This window comes from Pongo pygmaeus, chromosome 2 (assembly GCF_028885625.2).
Source record: "Pongo pygmaeus isolate AG05252 chromosome 2, NHGRI_mPonPyg2-v2.0_pri, whole genome shotgun sequence".
Taxonomy (NCBI): Eukaryota; Metazoa; Chordata; class Mammalia; order Primates; family Hominidae; genus Pongo; species Pongo pygmaeus.
In genome coordinates this window covers 130,346,221-130,366,242 of record NC_085930.1, presented here as the reverse complement: position 1 = coordinate 130,366,242, position 20,022 = coordinate 130,346,221, and the positions used below count along the sequence as shown (strand labels likewise).

General features: G+C 36.6%; 1 protein-coding gene across 2 annotated transcripts in view; it reads left to right on the top strand.

Annotated features, from left to right (window-relative positions):
* Positions 1-20,022, top strand: part of UBE2E2 (ubiquitin conjugating enzyme E2 E2) — a 389,996-nt gene that overhangs the window by 325,436 nt on the left and 44,538 nt on the right. For both annotated transcript variants that reach the window (XM_054479774.2, XM_054479776.2), the window contains exon 5: positions 1,578-1,725. In XM_054479774.2, the coding sequence (XP_054335749.1) occupies positions 1,578-1,725 (148 nt within the window). The remainder of the gene's footprint in view (positions 1-1,577; positions 1,726-20,022) is intronic.

The window sequence follows — 20,022 nt, the reverse complement described above, 5'->3', positions numbered from 1 at the left end:
TCTGGGAATTCCCGTTACAGATTCTGCTATGCATTTTTAAAAATGTTGGTTATATTTTCTTCAACATTTGTAGGCATTTAAGATGTGTGTGTAGGTGTCATGGATTATCTTGTCTGGCATGATGCTAGAAGGGCAATTCTCATTAGAAGTACTAATTTAACCTGAGGACGGTGTCTCTTGTTCGACAACCATGTAAGTCTCTAGATTTGCCCTTTCTGAGACTTCACGTCATGTAAATTACATAAATCTAGTGTTTGACTGGATGCTGGATGCCCTGATGGAGTGGCAGCACCTGCAGAGATCTGCATGTGTGTTTTTCTTGGTTCGGAGCTATTTTGAACATAGGGTACCAAAAGATTGTCTTTAGAACCCTGAGATTTTTGTATATTTCAACTTAAAATTTAAGAACATTTATGAACATAATATTAATAAATAATATTCACATCTTATTGCCACTTACATAACACTTTTATTAAACAGAGTTTTAGTAGTTATAAAACTGATTTGCACTTAATTTTTTTCAGTTCAAGTGTTTTAAAAATGTTATGGTCATGTTTCACAATTATATGTAAGCAGCATACAGTGGTGATCTAGCTATCACAGGGCAAAGGTAGGATGCACTAATATTACATTTTAAAAATAAAATTTAAAAAGGAAAAGGTTTCTAAATTACAACTAATTGTAACTAGTAATATAACTAAAATAGTAAATTGTAACTACTATAATTATACTAATATAGTTCTATGAACTAGGCATGTTATTTATATAAATGCCTTAGTTTATGTTTTAAAACTGTGTTATAGGCCGGGCATGTTGGCTTACACCTGTAATCCTAGCACTTTGGGAGGCCAAGGCAGGCGGATGACTTGAGGTCAGGAGTTCAAGACCAGCCTGGCCAACATGGCAAAACCCTGTCTCTACTAAAAATACAAAAATTAGCTGGGTGTGGTGGCGGTCACCTGTAATCTCAGCTACTTGGGAGGCTGAGGCAGGACAATCGCTTGAACCCGGGAGGTGGAGGTTGCAGTGAGCAAAGATCAAGCCACTGCACTCCAGCCTGGGCAACTGAGCGAAACTCTATCTCAAAAACAAAAAAAAAAAACTGTTATAGAATAATATTTATTTTCTTTGTATTAGTACTCTCATGCTTTTTGGTGTTTGAATATTATAATTGTACAAAATCCTTAAAATAACTGGAATCTAACAAAAGTTTTCTTTGAAATTTTTTAGAAGTCAGAGTCAATTTCTCCTCATGAACATTCCTGTAATTATATCAAAAGTAAATTCAGATTCAGTCCCTAAAACATTTGTTAAATAACAGGACTCTTTATAAGAAGCAGAATGTCATGGTTTTGCTGTTGATGTTTATTTCTCTGTGCCCAAAATGACAAATTCTAAAATGATAATCTCTGTTGATTAATCTCATGTGCCCAAGAAAAAAATCAAGTGTGTGTTAACCAATAACCTGGACTATTTTGTCTGATGAAATAGGCAATTTTATTAGACAAAAAATGTCTGTAGATACTGTTAATAAACATATTTTGTCTAACAAAATATAACTTTACATTTTCTTGTAGGTTACCTTCCGAACAAGAATCTATCACTGTAATATTAACAGCCAAGGTGTGATCTGTCTGGACATCTTAAAGGACAACTGGAGTCCGGCTTTAACTATTTCTAAAGTTCTCCTCTCCATCTGCTCACTTCTTACAGATTGCAACCCTGGTAAGAGACTTTAAATCTAGTATGAATTGGAGCTTGTCAAGTTTTAAATGTCAGACCCTTAGTAACTTGTTTACTGCTACTGCTACCACTACCACCACTGCTTCTACTACTGTTATTGTTAAATTTTCATAGTATGTAACTATTTTCTTTTTAAATTGGGTCTTCTCATTAGTGTTTTTAAGACCTATCATTTGCCAAAAAGGAAAAAGTATAGTGTGGTAAAAAAAATAATGAAAAATCATTTTAGATGGGAAAGTACATTTAAAGAATGAATTAAGTTATCCTGCCAAATAATAATAAAAATTCAAGTTGAATAGCTTAATCTTTAATTAGGTGCCTACTAGAAGATGTTAATTTGAGGAATGTGGGCTATTAAAATCTGATAACAACCAGGCAGCACCATGCAGACGTGACCTTTTTGGCATCCTAATAACTGTGCATCCTGACAAGCTATTATAACAGTCCTGAATGGCCTGTTCTAGGAAATACCCCAAAAGTAAACAAGGAAATACACCTCCCAAGAAAACGAAAAAGTCTATAGCCAGGCCTTTATGGCTTGCTGGTGTGCTTACCACTGAAAATTCTTAATTCCTGGGCCATTTCTTACAAATTGGGTTTATTTTAGAAAATACAAAAATCCAAAGATAGCTATAGGGTTTTCATTGATGTTCTCAGTGGGAGAATTATTTTATGAGTAATTAATAGCTTAAATATTGCATGAGATTCCCTCTTCTACAGTCAAGAGTAAACTCTATTCACTAGATACATGAAATTTTACACAAATGGAAATGACAAGTATCATTGGGGTTGCTTAGGATCCTGGCTGTTTTATAAAACATCAAGAAATAACAGTCTTTCTACTTTTGTATTTCTTTATTTTTCAGCAATAAAATCTTTTTTAAAGTAGCAAATTAGTATTTTTTTTTTTTTTTTTGAAACGGAGTCTCACTGTGTCACCCAGGCTGGAGTGTAGTGGCACGATCTCGGCTCCCGCAACCTCCGCCTCCTGGATTCAAGCGATTCTCCTGTCTCAGCCCCCCAGGTAGTTGGGATTACAGCCATGTGCCGCCAAGCCCAGCTTATTTTTGTCCTTTTAGTAGAGACGGGGTTTCACTGTGTTGGCCAGGCAGGTCTCGAACTCCTGACCTTGTGATCCGCCCGCCTTGGCATCCCAAACTGCTGGGATTACAGGCATGAGCCACTGTACCCAGCCTGCCCAAAAAATAAAATTGTGCAGGATCATTGTAAAATATTTTTTGAATTAATTCATACTTTACTACAGATAGTAAAGTCCAATAATGTTACACTAATTTAAAGTTAATTTTGTTCTTTCAGTCCTGTTGTTCCCATTTTATAACCATTTGTCTGTGACTGTGTATAACCTTGTATAACTTCATTTGGAGGTAATGTTGCAAGAAGGCTTTTTTTTTTTTTTTGAGGTGATTTCGAAGCCTGGGGTGCTTTGCCTCCAAGTCAGCTGAAATGGAATCTGTTTCCCTGAATAAGCCTGTATATGACAGCCTGTTCTCTCTACAGATATTCCTGCTTAAAGGAATAGATTCATTCCACCAAAGCCTTCTCTCAGCAATCAAAAAGACTTCTGTTCAGTGAACTAGTTTTTTTTTTTTTTTTGCTGCGTTTTAGAAAATTACAAATGCATTCTGCAAAAACTTAAAAATCACTCCTAACTAAAGCAGAATCACATAAGAAATAGATTTTGAAATAATGCTATTGATAGTAAGAACAAGCCTAAAAATAATGTTCCATAAAACCAGAGACAGCCTGCCTCATATGAGACTAGAAGAGAATTTGTAAAATACATGCTAACATTTAGTTTATCACACTTTAACACATAAAAAAAAAATTTCCTAATTGGCACCTCGTTTTTATGAATGTTGACACTTCTAGAATCTTAAATAGAGTTGTTTATTTTAAAGTAGTCAAATGTCCATTCTTTTGCTTAATGGACTTATTTCACACTGTTATCTGGTACACTTTCAATCTCTGTAGGTTTTTTTACCTACAGAGGTAGGAAAGATTAGGTTAGATTGAAGTTTATCTTAAATCTATCTTCAGATTATCACAAAAACAAGTTTGATAGAATAGGAATAAATAAGATTTTCCTACACTGAATCTGTAGAGCTATTTTAACCCGGAAATGCTGTCACCTCAAAAGTAGGCCTTGTATAATGATACAAATTTAACTCACTTAAAAAATACTTTCTCATTCTTATCCGTACATAAACTTATTTTTTAAATCTTTTTCTTACTCTCTTTGTAATTTGCACTTGTCTCTTTAAAGAATTTTTGGTGCATTCCAACACAAATGTTCTTTAGGGTATGACTACCCATCCTTATCAGCATGATATTTGTAGACAGCAGATGTAGATTTGAAAACCAGTTTAATTGTTTATTAGTCATATCACATTGGATGGGTCACTTAACTTTCCACAGGCTTAGTTTTTGATATAAAATTGGGATTAGTACCAGCCCTGCCTAAATCACTGGATTCCTCTGAGGTTAAAATGAGATGGTATATGTGAAAGCCATTTATAAATGGTAATATGTTGTTGATATTGTTTCCCAGAGTATTTGGGACACCAAATGGGCCCACAATAGATGACCAATAAACATCTACTCAGTTGAATTTAATTGGGGAGATAGTATCGAATAGTATCTAACACCATCACCTCAACGTTGACACTTGGATTTTACAATCTGAAAAAAGCCGAACCTTGACTTAGTAGGATTATTGCTCAGGTGGCAAATGTCCAAACGTTATCAGCCAGTTGATGGGTGCACCAGCAATAATCATTCTGTTTTCAATGCAATTGTCTAGGTAGATCTAACTGCTGGTCTAATTAGGCCACCACTTCATGATGGTGTTTATTGAGCCTGATAGAGCATTCTCTTGTTTTTGTTTTTGTTTTTGTTTTTTGAGATGGAGTCTCTTTCTGTCGCCCAGGGTGGAGTGCAGTGGCACAATCTCAGCTCACTGCAACCTCTCCTCCCGGGTTCAAGCGATTCTCCTGCCTCAGCCTCCCGAGTAGCTGGGTCTACAGGCCCCGCCACCATGCCTGGCTAATTTTTTGTATTTTTAGTAGAGACAAGGTTTCACTGTGTTAGCCAGGATGGTCTCAATCTCCTGACCTCATGATCTGCCCGCCTCGGCCTCCCAAAGTGCTGGGATGACAGGCATGAGCCACCCGACTGGCCAAGCATTCTTATTTGTTACACGTTACCTGGCTTTTTCTGAGTCTAGTCTTGCTCACTAAACATTATTTAATTTGTGAATTGCCAAAGTTGAGAATACCACTGGGGAATCAAATTTCTGTTTTTTCTTATTTGTAAGTACTTTCTTCTCGAGTCATTATTTAACACATAAAATTTAAGTTCTATTTGGTTTCATCTTTTGAAGTTTATTTTTGCTATTTTGTGGGCTTTTTAAAAACTCTTAGATGTTTAGTAATATTCTTTATATGAAATCTGTTTAACAATTATTTAAAATGTGCTTATATTATGGCCTTCAGACCTATTTAAAAAATGGGTATTTTACCTCATACAAAATTAATCATTCTCAGAACACTGACAATTAGGAGATCAACAGTTTTCCTTTACCTGATGCTTAGTTTACAGAGTTATGGCTATAAATATTTCTAACCTTTTTTTCCTTCTTGAAAAGTGTGTAAGTCTGTATATCATCTAGCATTATTTTATTAATCTCATTTCTATTTGTCTGCTCTACCACTATTACCCTCTAAAGTGTTTTTGACCTTGTTTTGTTCTAAACTCAGTTATGATGTTGTATCATTTAAAAATTTCCCCCAAATATGTATGACTCTTATGAAACAGTCAGAAAGTTGACAATGAAACATTTGATATTGAGAAATTATTGCCAGAAATTTTTGAGTGCGATAATGGAATTGTACCTGTCCTTACCTTTTAGACATCTATACTGGACTATTTGCAAATAAAATTCTTTGATATATGGAATTTTGTTCAAAATAATCCAGACAGATTGTAGATGGGAAGGAGTATGGAAGATATTGAGATTGACCGTTATAACTGTTGAATCTGAGTGATGAGTATACACATGGGTGCTCATTATACTCTTCTATGTTTGGATATGTTTGAAATTCTTCATAACTTTTTTTAGTTGCTAAAAATCAGACATACTAACAGTGTGACATAAGTCCTTGTTTAATGTCATCAGTAGGTTCTTAGAAACTGCAACTTTAAGTGAAATGAGGTAATGTATAATGAAACCAATTTTACCATAGGCTAATTGATCTAAACAAGGGTTAAGTTCTTGTGGCATACAGTACTTCATTTTGCTTGAAGTTGCAGTTTCCAAGAACCTATCAGCCACATTAAGTGAGGACTTAAGGTAATCTGTAAATGGTACGTGATTTGGCTCTCTTTTACTCTTGGAGGTAATCATCTGGGCTCTGACCCTGGCTTGTGTATTTCATTCCCTTGTCATCTGCCTTCAGACCATAAGCTGCCTTGTGGTGCAGCCTGGACCAGCAGGGGCTTGCATTCGTAAGCAACCATGAAGTCTTTGTCTGTCTCTCTTCAAACAGGCAGAACTATACAGGTCAGGTCAAATGAAAATGCTCTAAGCATACCCACAAACATCAACACTCAGGATGGATGAGCTGCTCCCTCTCCCTGCATCACCTTTAAAATAAAAATCAAGTATCGGTTACTCCAGGCTTAGATGTGTGCAGATCTGTATTAGAACAACAAATAGAGCTAAGAATGGCCGCTAATTAACCCTCAGCCTTGTATAGTGATTAAGCTGAGGGTGAGCACAGCTGCAGCTTCATTGGTAAAAGCTTTATTCTTCTCAAATGGACTGAGCAAAAGAAAAGAGGAATTTGCTCCCAGTGGCTCTTTTATAGTGATCTATAAAAGCTTGGGAGAATGTTTCCTTCTTCATTCTCCAACATCAGAATTTTTTGTTTCAGATCACTTAAGGCCCATTTTTTAAGCAACAAATACAATTCTTATTCATAAATTGTTTCTGATACCTTACCTTTGATTGTTATTAATTGCTTGTCTTTGGACTAGTTATGATTAGGTAGTAAATTGTGTTAGTAAATATTAAAATTTTACAATTGATAGTGACTGCTGGTGGGTGGGAACCATTAAGTCAGATTAATTATTTCAGCACATTTATATTTGTGTAGATTATTTATACCAAGTTTGGGAGCCGCTAGACTGATGAAAGGTACATATAACACCTCAGTAGGATTCTAGTGCTTACACAATAGTGTGAACCTTGCTTCTGCATGTCTTATTCTACTATACTTGAGAACTGGAAAAGAACAATTTCTTTAACTGAAATTCAGGTAAAATGGTAAGTCTACCTGTTTTCAAAGCAGACTGTTTTAGCAGGACTACAAAAAAAAAGAATTTTTTTCCTAGAACAATAACTACAGTTGGCTACCTAGATACCAGATTTCTTCTGATGCCTATGGCTTTTTTAAAGTGAAAAATATTAAGTAGAAATGCATGGCACAACATATAGCTAACTTCAGACTGTTTTCTTGTGAAAAGTTGGCTTGTCTTCTGTATTATTACCTGCTAAGTTCTAAAAGTCACTCTAATCAATACTGCCAAATATGAATGTAGAGAGACTCCACGTTATTGTCATTTAACTTCTCTGGCACCTCATACAAAGAAAAGGAAAGCTGTGGTTATAGAGTTCATACTTTGCTCCTATTGTTTAAGTAAACATTAAATAAGTGCTATTAATCAATCTACGTGGTATTTGTAATAGCAAGAGAGTAAACAAAGTTCAAAACGTTTATTAAAGCCTTTGGGTTCCAATTCAGTATTATGTGTAGAATCCTGGGACACCACCCCCTTCCCTTCCCTAAGTTTCCCATAGGCTTACTCAGATGCATTTGAAAATAATGCTATTCATAATGTTGAGGTTCTAGAAAAATTGAAGGCCTATTAAGATGGATGAATAAAATCAGGGAATATACGTTCCCTGTTTTGCGAATTAAAGATTGTGTACCGTCATAAATTTGGTTTAAAAAAACAGAAAATAACAATTCTGAGATGCTTACCTTGACCCCTACATATTTGTAAATGCAAATTTTAAATGATATTAAAAGGATTATTTCCCTACTTTGTCAATTCTGTAAAAATAAACCATTTCTTTAGTTGTCTTACAAGAGATACTGGTGTATAATAATGCAAACAAAAATATCCATTTGTTTGTAGCACTTTTATCAAAGAATGATTTTCTAGGAAATACTGAATGAGAAAGGAAAGCCAAAATTACCCCATTGTAGGCTTAGATCTTGGATTCCCTAGTTGTGAAACAAGTCAAAAGGATTCATCCTCTTTGACTCAAAGAGTTACCAAGAAAGGATTGGTAGCTTCAGGTGAGGGATGACTTCATGACAAAGCAAGGATTTCCTATGTATCCCATGGTATTTCTGCTTTGTGTGGGCAAGTCTTTATTTATAACCAACAATTTGATATCCTCCTCAAACATCCAATTTGCCTTGGTGAAAAGGAGCATTAACTGTTTATTCTTTTTTGACAGATTCTTATCTGGAAATGCTGACCTGGTAAAACTTTGTTACTTTCATAACTTAAATATACTTCCTTTGATAGGTTTGATTCTTTTAAAGATGGTTAAAACTAGACTTTACCATATTTGCTGATATATGGGATACCTTAAAAAGTGCTTTTAAAGTTTCACCCTTATCTAACAAAAAGGGCCTTTGGAGAAATTACTTCCATTTGGTAAATAAGAAAATACGGTGTTGTATTTATCATCTTCATGTATCTTTTTCTTACTTCTGTTTCCTTACTTCTAATGCAGGGAATATCGGTCAACTTTACTTGACCTATAAAGTACTACCAGCATTTTTAAAGTAGGAAGGTAAATCCCTTAGAGTGGTAATCTGTGGTTCCTTTTCTGTTTCTTTTTGACTGTTACAGAGTTGTTCACACATCCATTTCAGGTTTCTGATTGGTGTATTCTGTAATAGCAGGTATAGTAAAATCTTACTAGTTCAGTATAATTCAGAAAAGATCAGACTGATTTTTTTTAATGAATTAGAAATTTTACCTAAGTGAAGACATAATAATTTTAAGTACATATAGGAAATATTAGGTGAAATGTGTGAACTAGATGGCCTCTAGACTCTCCTTTACCAAGGAAAAGGCTGAAGTGGGTTTTTCACACATTCACAAAAAATTGAGAAAATGGTTATTATAAGTCCCAGTGTGTCCCTCACCCAGCTTCAGAACTCACCTATATTTATTTAGTAAGGTTTAGGAATTAGGGTTTTTTGTTTATTATTTATTTATTTATTTTTAGAGATGGGGTCTTGCTCTGTCTCCCAGGCTGGAGGGCAGTGATGTCATCATAGCTCTCTGCAGCTTTGAACTCCTGCACTCAAGCAACCCTCCTGCTTCAGCCTCCTGAGTAGCTAAATATTCTCAGATAATATTGTTTTAATACCATTAATTTTCGTGAAAACCATTTTTAAACAAGACCTGGTAAATGTCAGAACAGGTTGCTGCATCAGAATTATTATTAAGTTAGCAATGGTGAACTTAAGGATATGTTACTGAAAGATACAGCATGTGCCCTGTGGAAGATAAGCCACTGAGTAAAGTTTGATGCCCTTTTTTTTGTTTGTTTGTTTTGAGACAGAGTCTCACTCTGTCTCCCAGGCTGCAGTGCAATGGTGCAATCTCAGCTCACTGCAACTTCCACTTCCTGGGTTCAAGTGATTCTCCTGCCTTAGCCTCCTGAGTAGCTGAGATTACAGGCACGTGCCACCACGCCCAGCTAATTTTTGGATTTTTGGTAGAGATGGGGTTTCACCATGTTGATCAGGCTGGTCTCAAACTCCTGACCTCGTGATCCTCCTGCCTTGGCCTCCCAAAGTGCTGGGATTACAGGCATGAGCCACCGTGCCTGGCAGACTGACGCCTTTTTAAAAAAAATTAGAGAGAGAGATGAAACCTCATTCTGTTGCCTATGCTGGACTGTAGTGGCACGATCAGAACTCACTGCAGCCCCCTACCCGAACTCCTGGGCTCAAGTGGTCTCAAGTGATCCTCCTGCCTCAACCTCCCAAGCAGCTGGGACTACAGGCACTTGCCACCATAGCCAGCTATTTTAAATGTGAAATCAGGCTTTTTAAATGTGAAACGAAGAGAAATTATTTTTAAACATGAAATTAAGAGAAATTATTTAAACAGCATGCTTAAACAATACATATTTGAAATTAAAATAATGCATTGTTAGTGTTATGGAAATTCCAATCTGAAACAGCATAATAAAACAACTCTAATTATTCAGAAATTGACTTCTGTGGACAAAACATCCAGATGATTGAATAACATTTTCTCTTTTTACTGTGGATATTTAAAATTGTATAGTATCTTGGGAGAAATGTAATTATGAAAGTTTGAAGAATTAGTGTAACACTACCAATATCTGAGTCAGATCCCATAACAAATGAGCAGTTCTCTTTCTTTTACTTATTTTCTGACTCAACTTTTCATTTAGTATCTAGCCTGGGCAAGGTGCTATCAGTAACAACACTCAACAGTGACTCTTCCTCAGAAAAGAAAGCGCTTCGAAAATGTCAGACTAATTATTCCTATACAACTGTAATAACTACTTTCTCTTTTTCTTCTCTTCATATTTGTTCTTTAATAGATCCTGGAGCTTAATGTGTATTATGGCTGTTGAATTTTTCATGTCATATTGGTGAATAATTCACACAATAAGCAGTACAAGAGTTTGCCTAAACTACTAGCATATTTCTTTCTGGAGCAGGTCTGTTCCTGGAAAAAATTACAAATCAGAATATTTTACATGTATCGGAAGAACTTTCTGCTTAAGAGTATCCTACAGGGAAACCTGTTGCCACATGAAGCTTTTATAAAGTTGAATTTTTGGAAAATGCAATGGTTCTTCCCCACCACCGCCCCAATTCAGCACTGCCTTCCCTCTGAAAGCGTTTTCCCAAATAAGACATATTGTTTGTGCTATTCAAGTGCCTAGGCCAACCAACAAATGCCTATCTGACTATGTGCCTATAGGCTGATGTAGTTAGTACCTTTTGACGTGACTTTTTACACCAATGAGGTAAACCACCTTCCTTGCATTCATTGTGACCACATGTGTACTCCAGTGACTTTCTTGTCCAGACTGGCTGGCTCCTGTGATGGAAAAAATGTTCATACACAGTCTAATTTAAATACATAAGGGAAACTAGGAAGAGTGCAGGCCTAGAGAAGATGTCTTCATAGTTTATCTAGCTTTGGATGCCAGCATTATATTTTTATAAGAAAAACTCTAGAAAAGAGTTCAGCTAACAATGCATGAATAACCCCGCTTCACTGGGGCAAAGGCATATTAGAGTGCCAGCCACCCATGGTCATCATAGGAGGGTACATTTATCTGAGGGATGTGTATTTTTTAATCTTGGTAATGGCCTACTAGGGATGGTATATTTTAACTTCAGCCTTACTATAAATGGTTCTGTATCTGCAGGTAATACATCTTTTCTGTAGATTCATGATCAAAATAATGTGGTTAGATTAGAGTTGGGGTTAATCATATATGAGTTCAAAAAGTTAATAGTCCATGTCCAATTTGGTAAAAGTTTGTAAGTGAAAAATTACTATTTGGGGGAAGTTTTTGTTTGCTTGTTTGATTTCCTGGAGAAATGATTTCAAGTTGCAGTATTGTAACTAGGCAAAGAAGCCTTTGATTTAGATACATGTGGGAGTTGCATTTGGGGAACTTAGGCCATGTGTATCTTCATAGTATTCGTGGTGGAGAGAGAGTGTTTTAAGGTGAAAAAGAAAGTTTTAGATTCATTCCTTGATAAAATGTATTTTCTCTATTGGCTTTTTCTTTTTTTCAAAATTGATGTATCTTTATTATTTTTTCTCATACAAATAATACCTGCTTATTAATTTTTTAAAATCAGTCATCTTTTCAAGATAAGTATTTAATTTTTATTTGAGGCTCTTTGGTCTGGGAACTCAAATTTGGTGGGACCCAGCAAAGTATATTTGTCAGTTAAGTTTGTCTGGTTATAATCTTGGTGTAAATTTAGACACATTGACCTCAACTTTTAGCCTTGGCTTTAACCTGCTTTTGCTTAGCATTTCCCTATGCATATTTTATTGTCTCTTAATTAATATAAATGTCGACATGGATTAGCTGTTGATAAAGTCCATTGCTCTCCCTGCAGTAATAACCTCTAATTGGTTGGTTTAGAAGTTGATCTTGGCTGGGTGGCTCATGCCTGTAATCCCAGCACTTTTGGGAGGCCAAGGCAGGAGGATCACTTGAAGCCAGGAGTTCAAGACTAGCCTAGGCAACAAAGTGAGACCCTGTCGCTACAAAACATAACAAACACTTTTACCACTTCTGTTCAACATAGTACCAGAAGTCCTAGCCAGAACAATCATTCAAGAGAAAGAAATAAAGGGCATCCAAACTGGAAAAGAGGAAGTCAAATTATCTGTTTGCCAATGATATGATCATATACATAGAAAACCCTAAAGACTCCTCCAGAATACTCCTAGATTTGATAAATGAATTCAGTAAAGTCTCAGGTTACAAAATCAGTGTACACAAATCAGGTAGCATTGCTGTATATCAGCAACAGCCAAGCTGAGAATCAAATCATGAACTCATTTCCTCTTACAATAGCTGCAAAAATAAAATAAAATACCTGGGAATATAGTTAACCAAGGAGGTGAAGGATGTCTGTGAGGAATACTACAAAACACTGCTGAAAAAAAAAATAATAGATGACAAACAAATGGAAATACATTTCATGTTCATGGATTGGAAGAGTCAATATTGTGAAAATGACCATACTGCCCAAAGCAATCTACAGATTCAGTGCAATTCCTATCAAAACACCAAAATCCTTTTTCACAGAATTAGAGAAGACAATCCTAAAATTCATATGGAAAAAAAAAAGAGCCTGAATATCCAAAGCAATCCTAAGCAAAAAGAACAAAGCTAGAGGCATTATGTTACTTGATTTCAAATTATACTACAAGTCTGTGGTAACCAACAGCATGGTATTGATATAAAAGTAGATATATAAACCAGTGGAACAGAATATTGAACCCAGAAGTCAAGCCAAATACAGCCAACTGATCTTCAGCAAGGCAAACAAAAACATAAAGTGGGGAAAGGACACCCTATTCAACAAATGGTGCTGGGATAATTGGCAAGCCACATGTAGAAGAATGAAACTTGATTCCTATCTCTTACCATATACAAAAATCAACTTAAGATAGATTAAAGACTTAAATTGAAGACTAAACCATAAAAATTCTGGAAGAAAACCTAGGAAAAACTCTTTTGGGCATTGGTCTAAGCAAAGAATTTATGACTAAGACCCCGAAAGCAAATGCAGCAAAAACCAAAATAAATGGGACCCAATTAAACTAAAAAACTTCTGCACAGTGAAAGAAATAATCATCAGAGTAAACAGACAACCCACAGAATGGGAAGAAATATTTGCATACTATGCATCTGACAGAGGACTGATATCCAGAATCTACAAGGAACTCAAATCAGCAAGAAAAAAACAGTCCTATCAGAAAGTGGACAAATGACATGAGTAGACATTTCTCAAAAGAAGATATACAAATGGCCAAGAAACATATGTAAAACTGCTCAACATTACTAATAACCGGGGAAATGCAAATTCAAACTACAGTGAAATTCACCTCAGCCCTGCCAGAATAGCCATTACTTAAAAACAATAGATGTTGGTGTGGATGTGGTGTGAAGGGAATGCTTGTACACTGCTGGTGGGAATGTAAATTAGTACAACCTGTATGGACTATGGAGATTTCTCAAAGAACAAGTAGATCTACCATTCAATCCAGCAATCCTACTACTGGGTATCTACCCAAAGGAAAATAAGTCATTTATATCAAAAAGATACCTGCACATATATGTTTATCACAGCACAATTGACAATCGCAAAGATATGGAACCAATCTTAGTGCCCATCAACCGATGAGTGGTTAAAGAAAATGTGATATGTGTACACCATGGAATACTACTCAGCCATAAAAAAGAATGAAATAACATCTATAGCAACTTGGATGGAGCTGGAAGCCTTTATTCTAAGTGAAGTAACTCAGGAATTGAAAACCAAATACCTTAAGTTCTCACTTACAAAGCTAAGCTATGGGCACACAAAGGCATACAAAGTGATATGGATAATTGGAGACTCAGAAGAGGGGAGGTAGGGCAGTTGATGAGGGATAAAAATCTATATATTGGGTAAAGTGTGCACTACTCATGTGTAGGTATACTAAAATCTCAGACTTTACCACTATACAATTTATCCATGTAACCAGAAACCACTTGTATCCCTAACACTATTGAAGTAAAATTAATTAAACATTTTTAAAAGTTTTTCAGAGAACTCGATCTGATTGAAAAGCCACTGTATCTTATGAAAATTCTCTTCAGTTTATGTTTAGAAGACTGCGTTTTGAAGTTTCCCTTAAAAATTACCAGTGACCTATTTTTTTGTTGTTGTTGTTCTTGTTGTTTAGAGAAACAAATATTTCACTTAAATAAACATCATTCTTTACTCACATGTCTTTTACTCAGAACTATTTGCCCAAGAAATGATTCAGAGTTTCTTTGTTTCCCTTACTTGAGGAGTTTCTGAAGTCAAGAACATTTTTTTTTTTGAGATGGAGTTTTGCTGTTGTTGCCCAGGCTGGAGTGCAATGGTGCGATCTCAGCTCACCACAACCCCCGCCTCCCAGGTTCAAGCAATTCTCCTGCCTCAGCCTCCGGAGTAGCTGAGATTACAGGCATGCACCACCATGCCCGGCTAATTTTGTATATTTAGTAGAGATGGGGTTACTCCATGTTGGTCAGGCTGGTTTCGAACTCCCGATGGGGTTACTCCGTGTTGGTCAGGCTGGTCTCGAACTCCCGACCTCAGGTGATCCGCCCACCTCAGCCTCCCAAATTGCTGGGATTACAGGCATGAGCCACCGCGCCCGGCAAGAACATTTAGATTTTAATTAATTTTTAAAAATTATCTTTTAATGAAGATAATGAAAAGATAACAAAGATTATAGTGGTGAAAACAGATGATTAATTCTCTCCACTCTAGAGTAAAAAGAACTTTTCTCTAATGACAGGGAGAGAATTATATATAAGTATATATGCCAGTTATACATGCTTTTTTCCTATAGTTTTATCTATGCTTTTTTGATGACTTGGATTATTCTGTTTCTGTTATAGTTACTTTATTGAGCATACATATTTTATTGCAAATTGTTTGACTCTTGTTTGGCAAAGTGAGGTGTATAAATAAGAGATTAAGTTTTTTTGCTTATGGTAGGCTCAAGGAGCACATTTTGTAGCTACCCTGCTCACTATTTGGGTTTATTTACAGCTTCTCTCAAGAGAGGAATAACTGTGTCAGGCTTTGCTAAGCAATTTCGTTCCAACAATAAGACATTTTTTCTGTCTGTTGTCCAGCTGTTTAGTAGGTTCTTGGTCTCCACACTAACAGAAAGGTTTCAGGTGTTATTCCCAGCAGGGATTTACCACTGGTGTGTGTCTTTTCCACCATTTAAAATACCCAGAAATGATGAGATTATTAAGTAGCTGACTATGGTCTGTATACTTCTCTTAGTTCTTCACCAGTTGCTGTTTTTGAAATTCTTAAGTGCTATTTCTTTATTGGTTAATTTGTTTTGCTATTTAGATTTATTTCCCCATTCAGTCTACATTTATAATGTGGTGGTCTGTTAATACAGTAAGCTTGTTATTGGTAAATGGAGTCATTCTAATGAAATTTATTGTCAAACACCTGTACCTGATTTATAAATAATGCAGCATGGATTTTACTTTATGCAAATTAAACAAATGTATTTTAAAATTTGGTAACAGCATAAAACACCCTCAAGGATGTTGATTGCTCACCCTAACTCAGAAGGCTCTCAAAGCTGATACTTCTCTTCCTAAATAGGAGACATTCTTTTCTCAGTAGAGATCCCCATGTGGCTATCACATTCTTTTTTCAGGTCATCTTTCAGAGTGTACTACCTTCTGAGACCACTGTTACTACCTGCCCAGCCCTGAGGAGGCCCCAGTGAGGTGATCACATTGACTTTTAGAAAACCTTTATGCCCAGAGGGATTTGTTAAGGAAGCTATTCCCATACTTTGAAGTAGCTAATGTCCTCAGGGACCTAGTGTGAATACCGGAGGGAAGACTGGAGAGAAGAGTGATACTCTTAAGGTTAGCATTAGACTCTCTCCTGCCTGCCTGCAGAGAAATAGCCAGTGTGAACTACTGGCTTTTATATACATGTGTTCTCACATCAGCTTACTCATGACTGCCTTCTAAAGACTGCGTCTTTCAGGAATCCTAATAGAAAAAGCAACTAAGAGAAAGAAAATGAATCACGTCAGAGGTTACAGAAATTATAACCTACACCATCTTTCACAACTAGAACATCATATAAAGCTGTTTCATTATTTTTCTTACTCTTACACATTTTTCTTACTCCTCTTTGTCTTGTTCCTATCAACCCAGGGACTCTGTTGCATTTTGCTTTTCTTTCTGGTGTTTGTAATATAAAAACAATATATCTATTGTACATGTTTTCCATTTTCAGTACATACACATGCACAAACCCCACCTTCACCTCAGGCTTTGATTTGACTCCACCTTCAAGCTGGAAGCCTAACCCTCTATGGGAGACACTAAGATGGAGCCAATGGCAAACTGAAGTGGACCAGCACTTACTTACTTCTTTAAGACAGAATTTTGTGGTGTATTCTTGGTTATTCCTTCTCTCTAATCCCTTTTCCCATTAGCTGGTCTCTTCTCTCTGCATTTCCAGCCTCCTGATTTTTCTGCTGCTGTTTCTCTTCTCTTTTCTTATCCTTATGGTTCACCTGCTGCTCTCCTTCTTAACTTCATTTAACCTTGCTTGCACTCAGTAAAATATTTAAAAACAAACAGAAGGACTTCCAAGCTGTCTTTTTTGTTTGTTTTTTAAGAGTAGCTTTATTTATTATTATCTCTATAACCATATGACTTAGCCTGTACCGTCTGTTAGACCAATATATAATCTTGGAATATCCCTTTTCACTTCATGTGCCAAGTTGGTGGCTCCTGTTCTTCTGGTATGCCAGGGCAAGAGTGGCCCCATCAGCTCTCAAAAGAGGTACATAGTAGCAACTCTGAAAATGTGGCTGAACACTGTGAGTAATGTTGTAGTTCTTGCCAGTCTCAGCCAGTACCTACCTTCTTAATAAATGGCCTCTTTCCCCAGCTAAACTGTTTCTTTTTTTAACCTACTTTGGAAAATATATTAAAGTCCTATGCTTTGTAAGCAGCACTGCCAAAGCAGTATCATGCACATAGCATCATAATCTCATTTTGATGTTCTGAAGTTCTTTCTTTGTCCTTTGTAATGGATGGCAAGGTTTTAAATGAAAACACTGGAGTTGCTCCATAGCATGAGATGGTTTTTTATTGTTTTGCTCTAAGCTGTTGCCCTGATCTCTACTACATTTGTGCCTGACTTCTCTAAGTCATAGTGACATGCCCTTACATGCATCTTTTCAGCAAACCTTATGATGCCTCTTGCTAGACTTATCAGTGTCAGATCATGAGAACAATGCAAGGTTATACCTTTGCCATGTTAAAGAAAATTAAGTCAAAGGACCTAAGTTATACTGAGTTTTGAAGCTGGCAAGAAAGCTGGAGCCTTGGCCCAGCTCTCTCACTAACTAGCTAGTGACCTTGGATAAATCGGTGCCCTCATTTGTGAATTAAAGATTGTACTTCTGACCCTATCTTGCAGCATTATTGTGAGGAGAAAATGGTGTGTGTGGACCTCTGTAAACACTTTGAAGGCTATGAGTATCATTACATGGAATGTTACTGAACTGAAAGTCCATATTAGCTGTGTTAGGTGTGATGACCTCGCCTTTGAGATGTCTAAAAAAGCAATTTCAACCGGGCGCGGTGGCTCACACCTGTAATCCCAGCACTTTGGAAGGCTGAGTTGGGTGGATCACCTGAGGTCAGGAGTTCGAGACCAGCCTGGCCAACATGGTGAAACCCTGTGTCTTCTAAAAATACACTAATTAGCTGGGTTTGGTGGGAGGTACCGGTAATCCCAGCTACTCAGGAGGCTAAGGCAGGAGAATCGCTTGAACCTAGGAGGCGCAGGCTGTAGTAAGACCAGATTGCATCATTGCACTCCAGCCTGGGTGACAGAGAGAGACTCCATCTCAAAGGAAAAAAAGCAATTTCATTCTCAGCATAAAATCTTTAGATAACTTCTTTATAGTTTGTTAAGTGTGGAGTTTCAAATGTGATGAAATTTACTTTCTATAAGAAAACTAGTAGGAAGAATGAATTATAACTCAAACTTGATTTAATGATTTTAATTTGCTTTAGGCTCCTATTTTTATAATCTAGATAACTATTGAGAATTATCTTCTGTCATCTATAAAATGAATTATGAGTCTGCCTCTTTATTCCCAGCACCTATAATGTACAAACTGTATTCCCCTATGCAACCCCATGTGGCCAAAGGGCTCCCCGTGAAATTGCCTTATTTCAAGCCCAAGCCTCTTTTAACCTTGACTGCTATCCCTACTGTTCCTTTGCTTTTACCCTGTATAAATCTCAGGCATAAGAGACAACGTAAAATATGTCAGGATATTATATTAGATAACAAAACTCCTAGTGGTCAAAGACTATGTTATCCAAAGAGTTTTGTTATCGCAAACTCCTGGAGGTCAGAGACTATGTCTAGTTAAGATGGGAGTGAAACTCATCTTTTTCACTTCTGCTTCTGGCCATGAAGAATAACAGGAGCCAGATTTACACTCCTACCTTAAACTACCTTTCTAGTTAGAAAACTAGACATTCCCTGAGAGGAGAAACAGATGAAGTAAGCCCTACAATTGTCCCCAGCTTACTGCCTAGAAGCAGTTTCCAGGATACTGTACAAGGAGAAAGAAACCAAAGAGAGAGGCCAGCAGTGTCACTGAGTTGAGGAGACAGAGATAGGAGTTTGGGAAGATCAAGATGGCTAGCATTTGTGGGGCAGAAACCCAGAGAAGAGGGATTGTACAGAGAGAATGCCCTAGAAATCTGAAGAGAGAGCCCCTTGAGCCTTTGATTTAAGTTTGCATGTAATCATCAAAAGATCCTGCCTTATTAGTAGGGATGAATTACTCTAAAGACTACATTGGATCTGCTGTAACAGTTTAAAAGCAAGTTTTGAAAGTATCATACTGTTCCTAAATAACTCCCTGTTAGAATAAAATGCAACATTCTTTAGAATAAGGTACAACATTCTTTATGGGAATACAACAAATTCCAACACTCAACAACATAAAAATCACAGTGTTCAACATTCCATAAAATATTACCACAGACTTAAAAGGCAAGAAAAGAGAATTCATAACCAGTTGAAAAATAAATAAAAATGGAAAAGACTGAAACATTTTTGTTTATAAAAGGGCAACCTTTTAAGTTAATTACTAAAGCATTATGACAACTTTGGTAAGTATTCTCAAATTGATTTAGTTCTTAACTTCATGAAATGTGAATGCTTTAAGAATTGACCAGCATGTCTTTCGCTTAGCTAAAACCACAATGTTAAACTGAAGAGAAACTTATGTTGGCTCTATATTAGTAGAAACATGCAAACAGCTATACTATTCAAACTTGCTAGTAACTTGGGGCTACTATCATTACTGTTACTGTAGGACTTATTTGTCTGGCCATTTACAATCTAAAGAGTGAGTGGGAAGTAAGAGAATCACAGAAACAGTATGTTGCCTCATTGGATCTTTGAGAAGGTGTGGTTAGAAAGAATGGGGGCAGCTGGAAGAGGATTATCCTGGAGTAGAGGACAAAGAAATGTGGGGATGAGAGAGTAAAAAGGATGACTGACTAGAGGGCCTTGCATGGTGGGAGATGATGATAGGGATGTAAAACATGGTTTGCTGTAGCTGGTCCCAGGCTCAGGTAGGGCCTCGTATAAGGGTGTGTGCTACGGACTGAACTGTGTTCTCCCCAAAATTAATATGTCGAAGCCTTAACTCCTAATGTGACTATATTTGGAGATAGGGCTTATAAAGAGGTAATCAAAGTTAAACTAGTCATAAGGGTGGAACCCTGATCCAGTGGGATTCATGTCCTTTTAAGGAGAGACACCAGAGAACTCTGTCTTTCTGCCTTGTGAGGACACATCC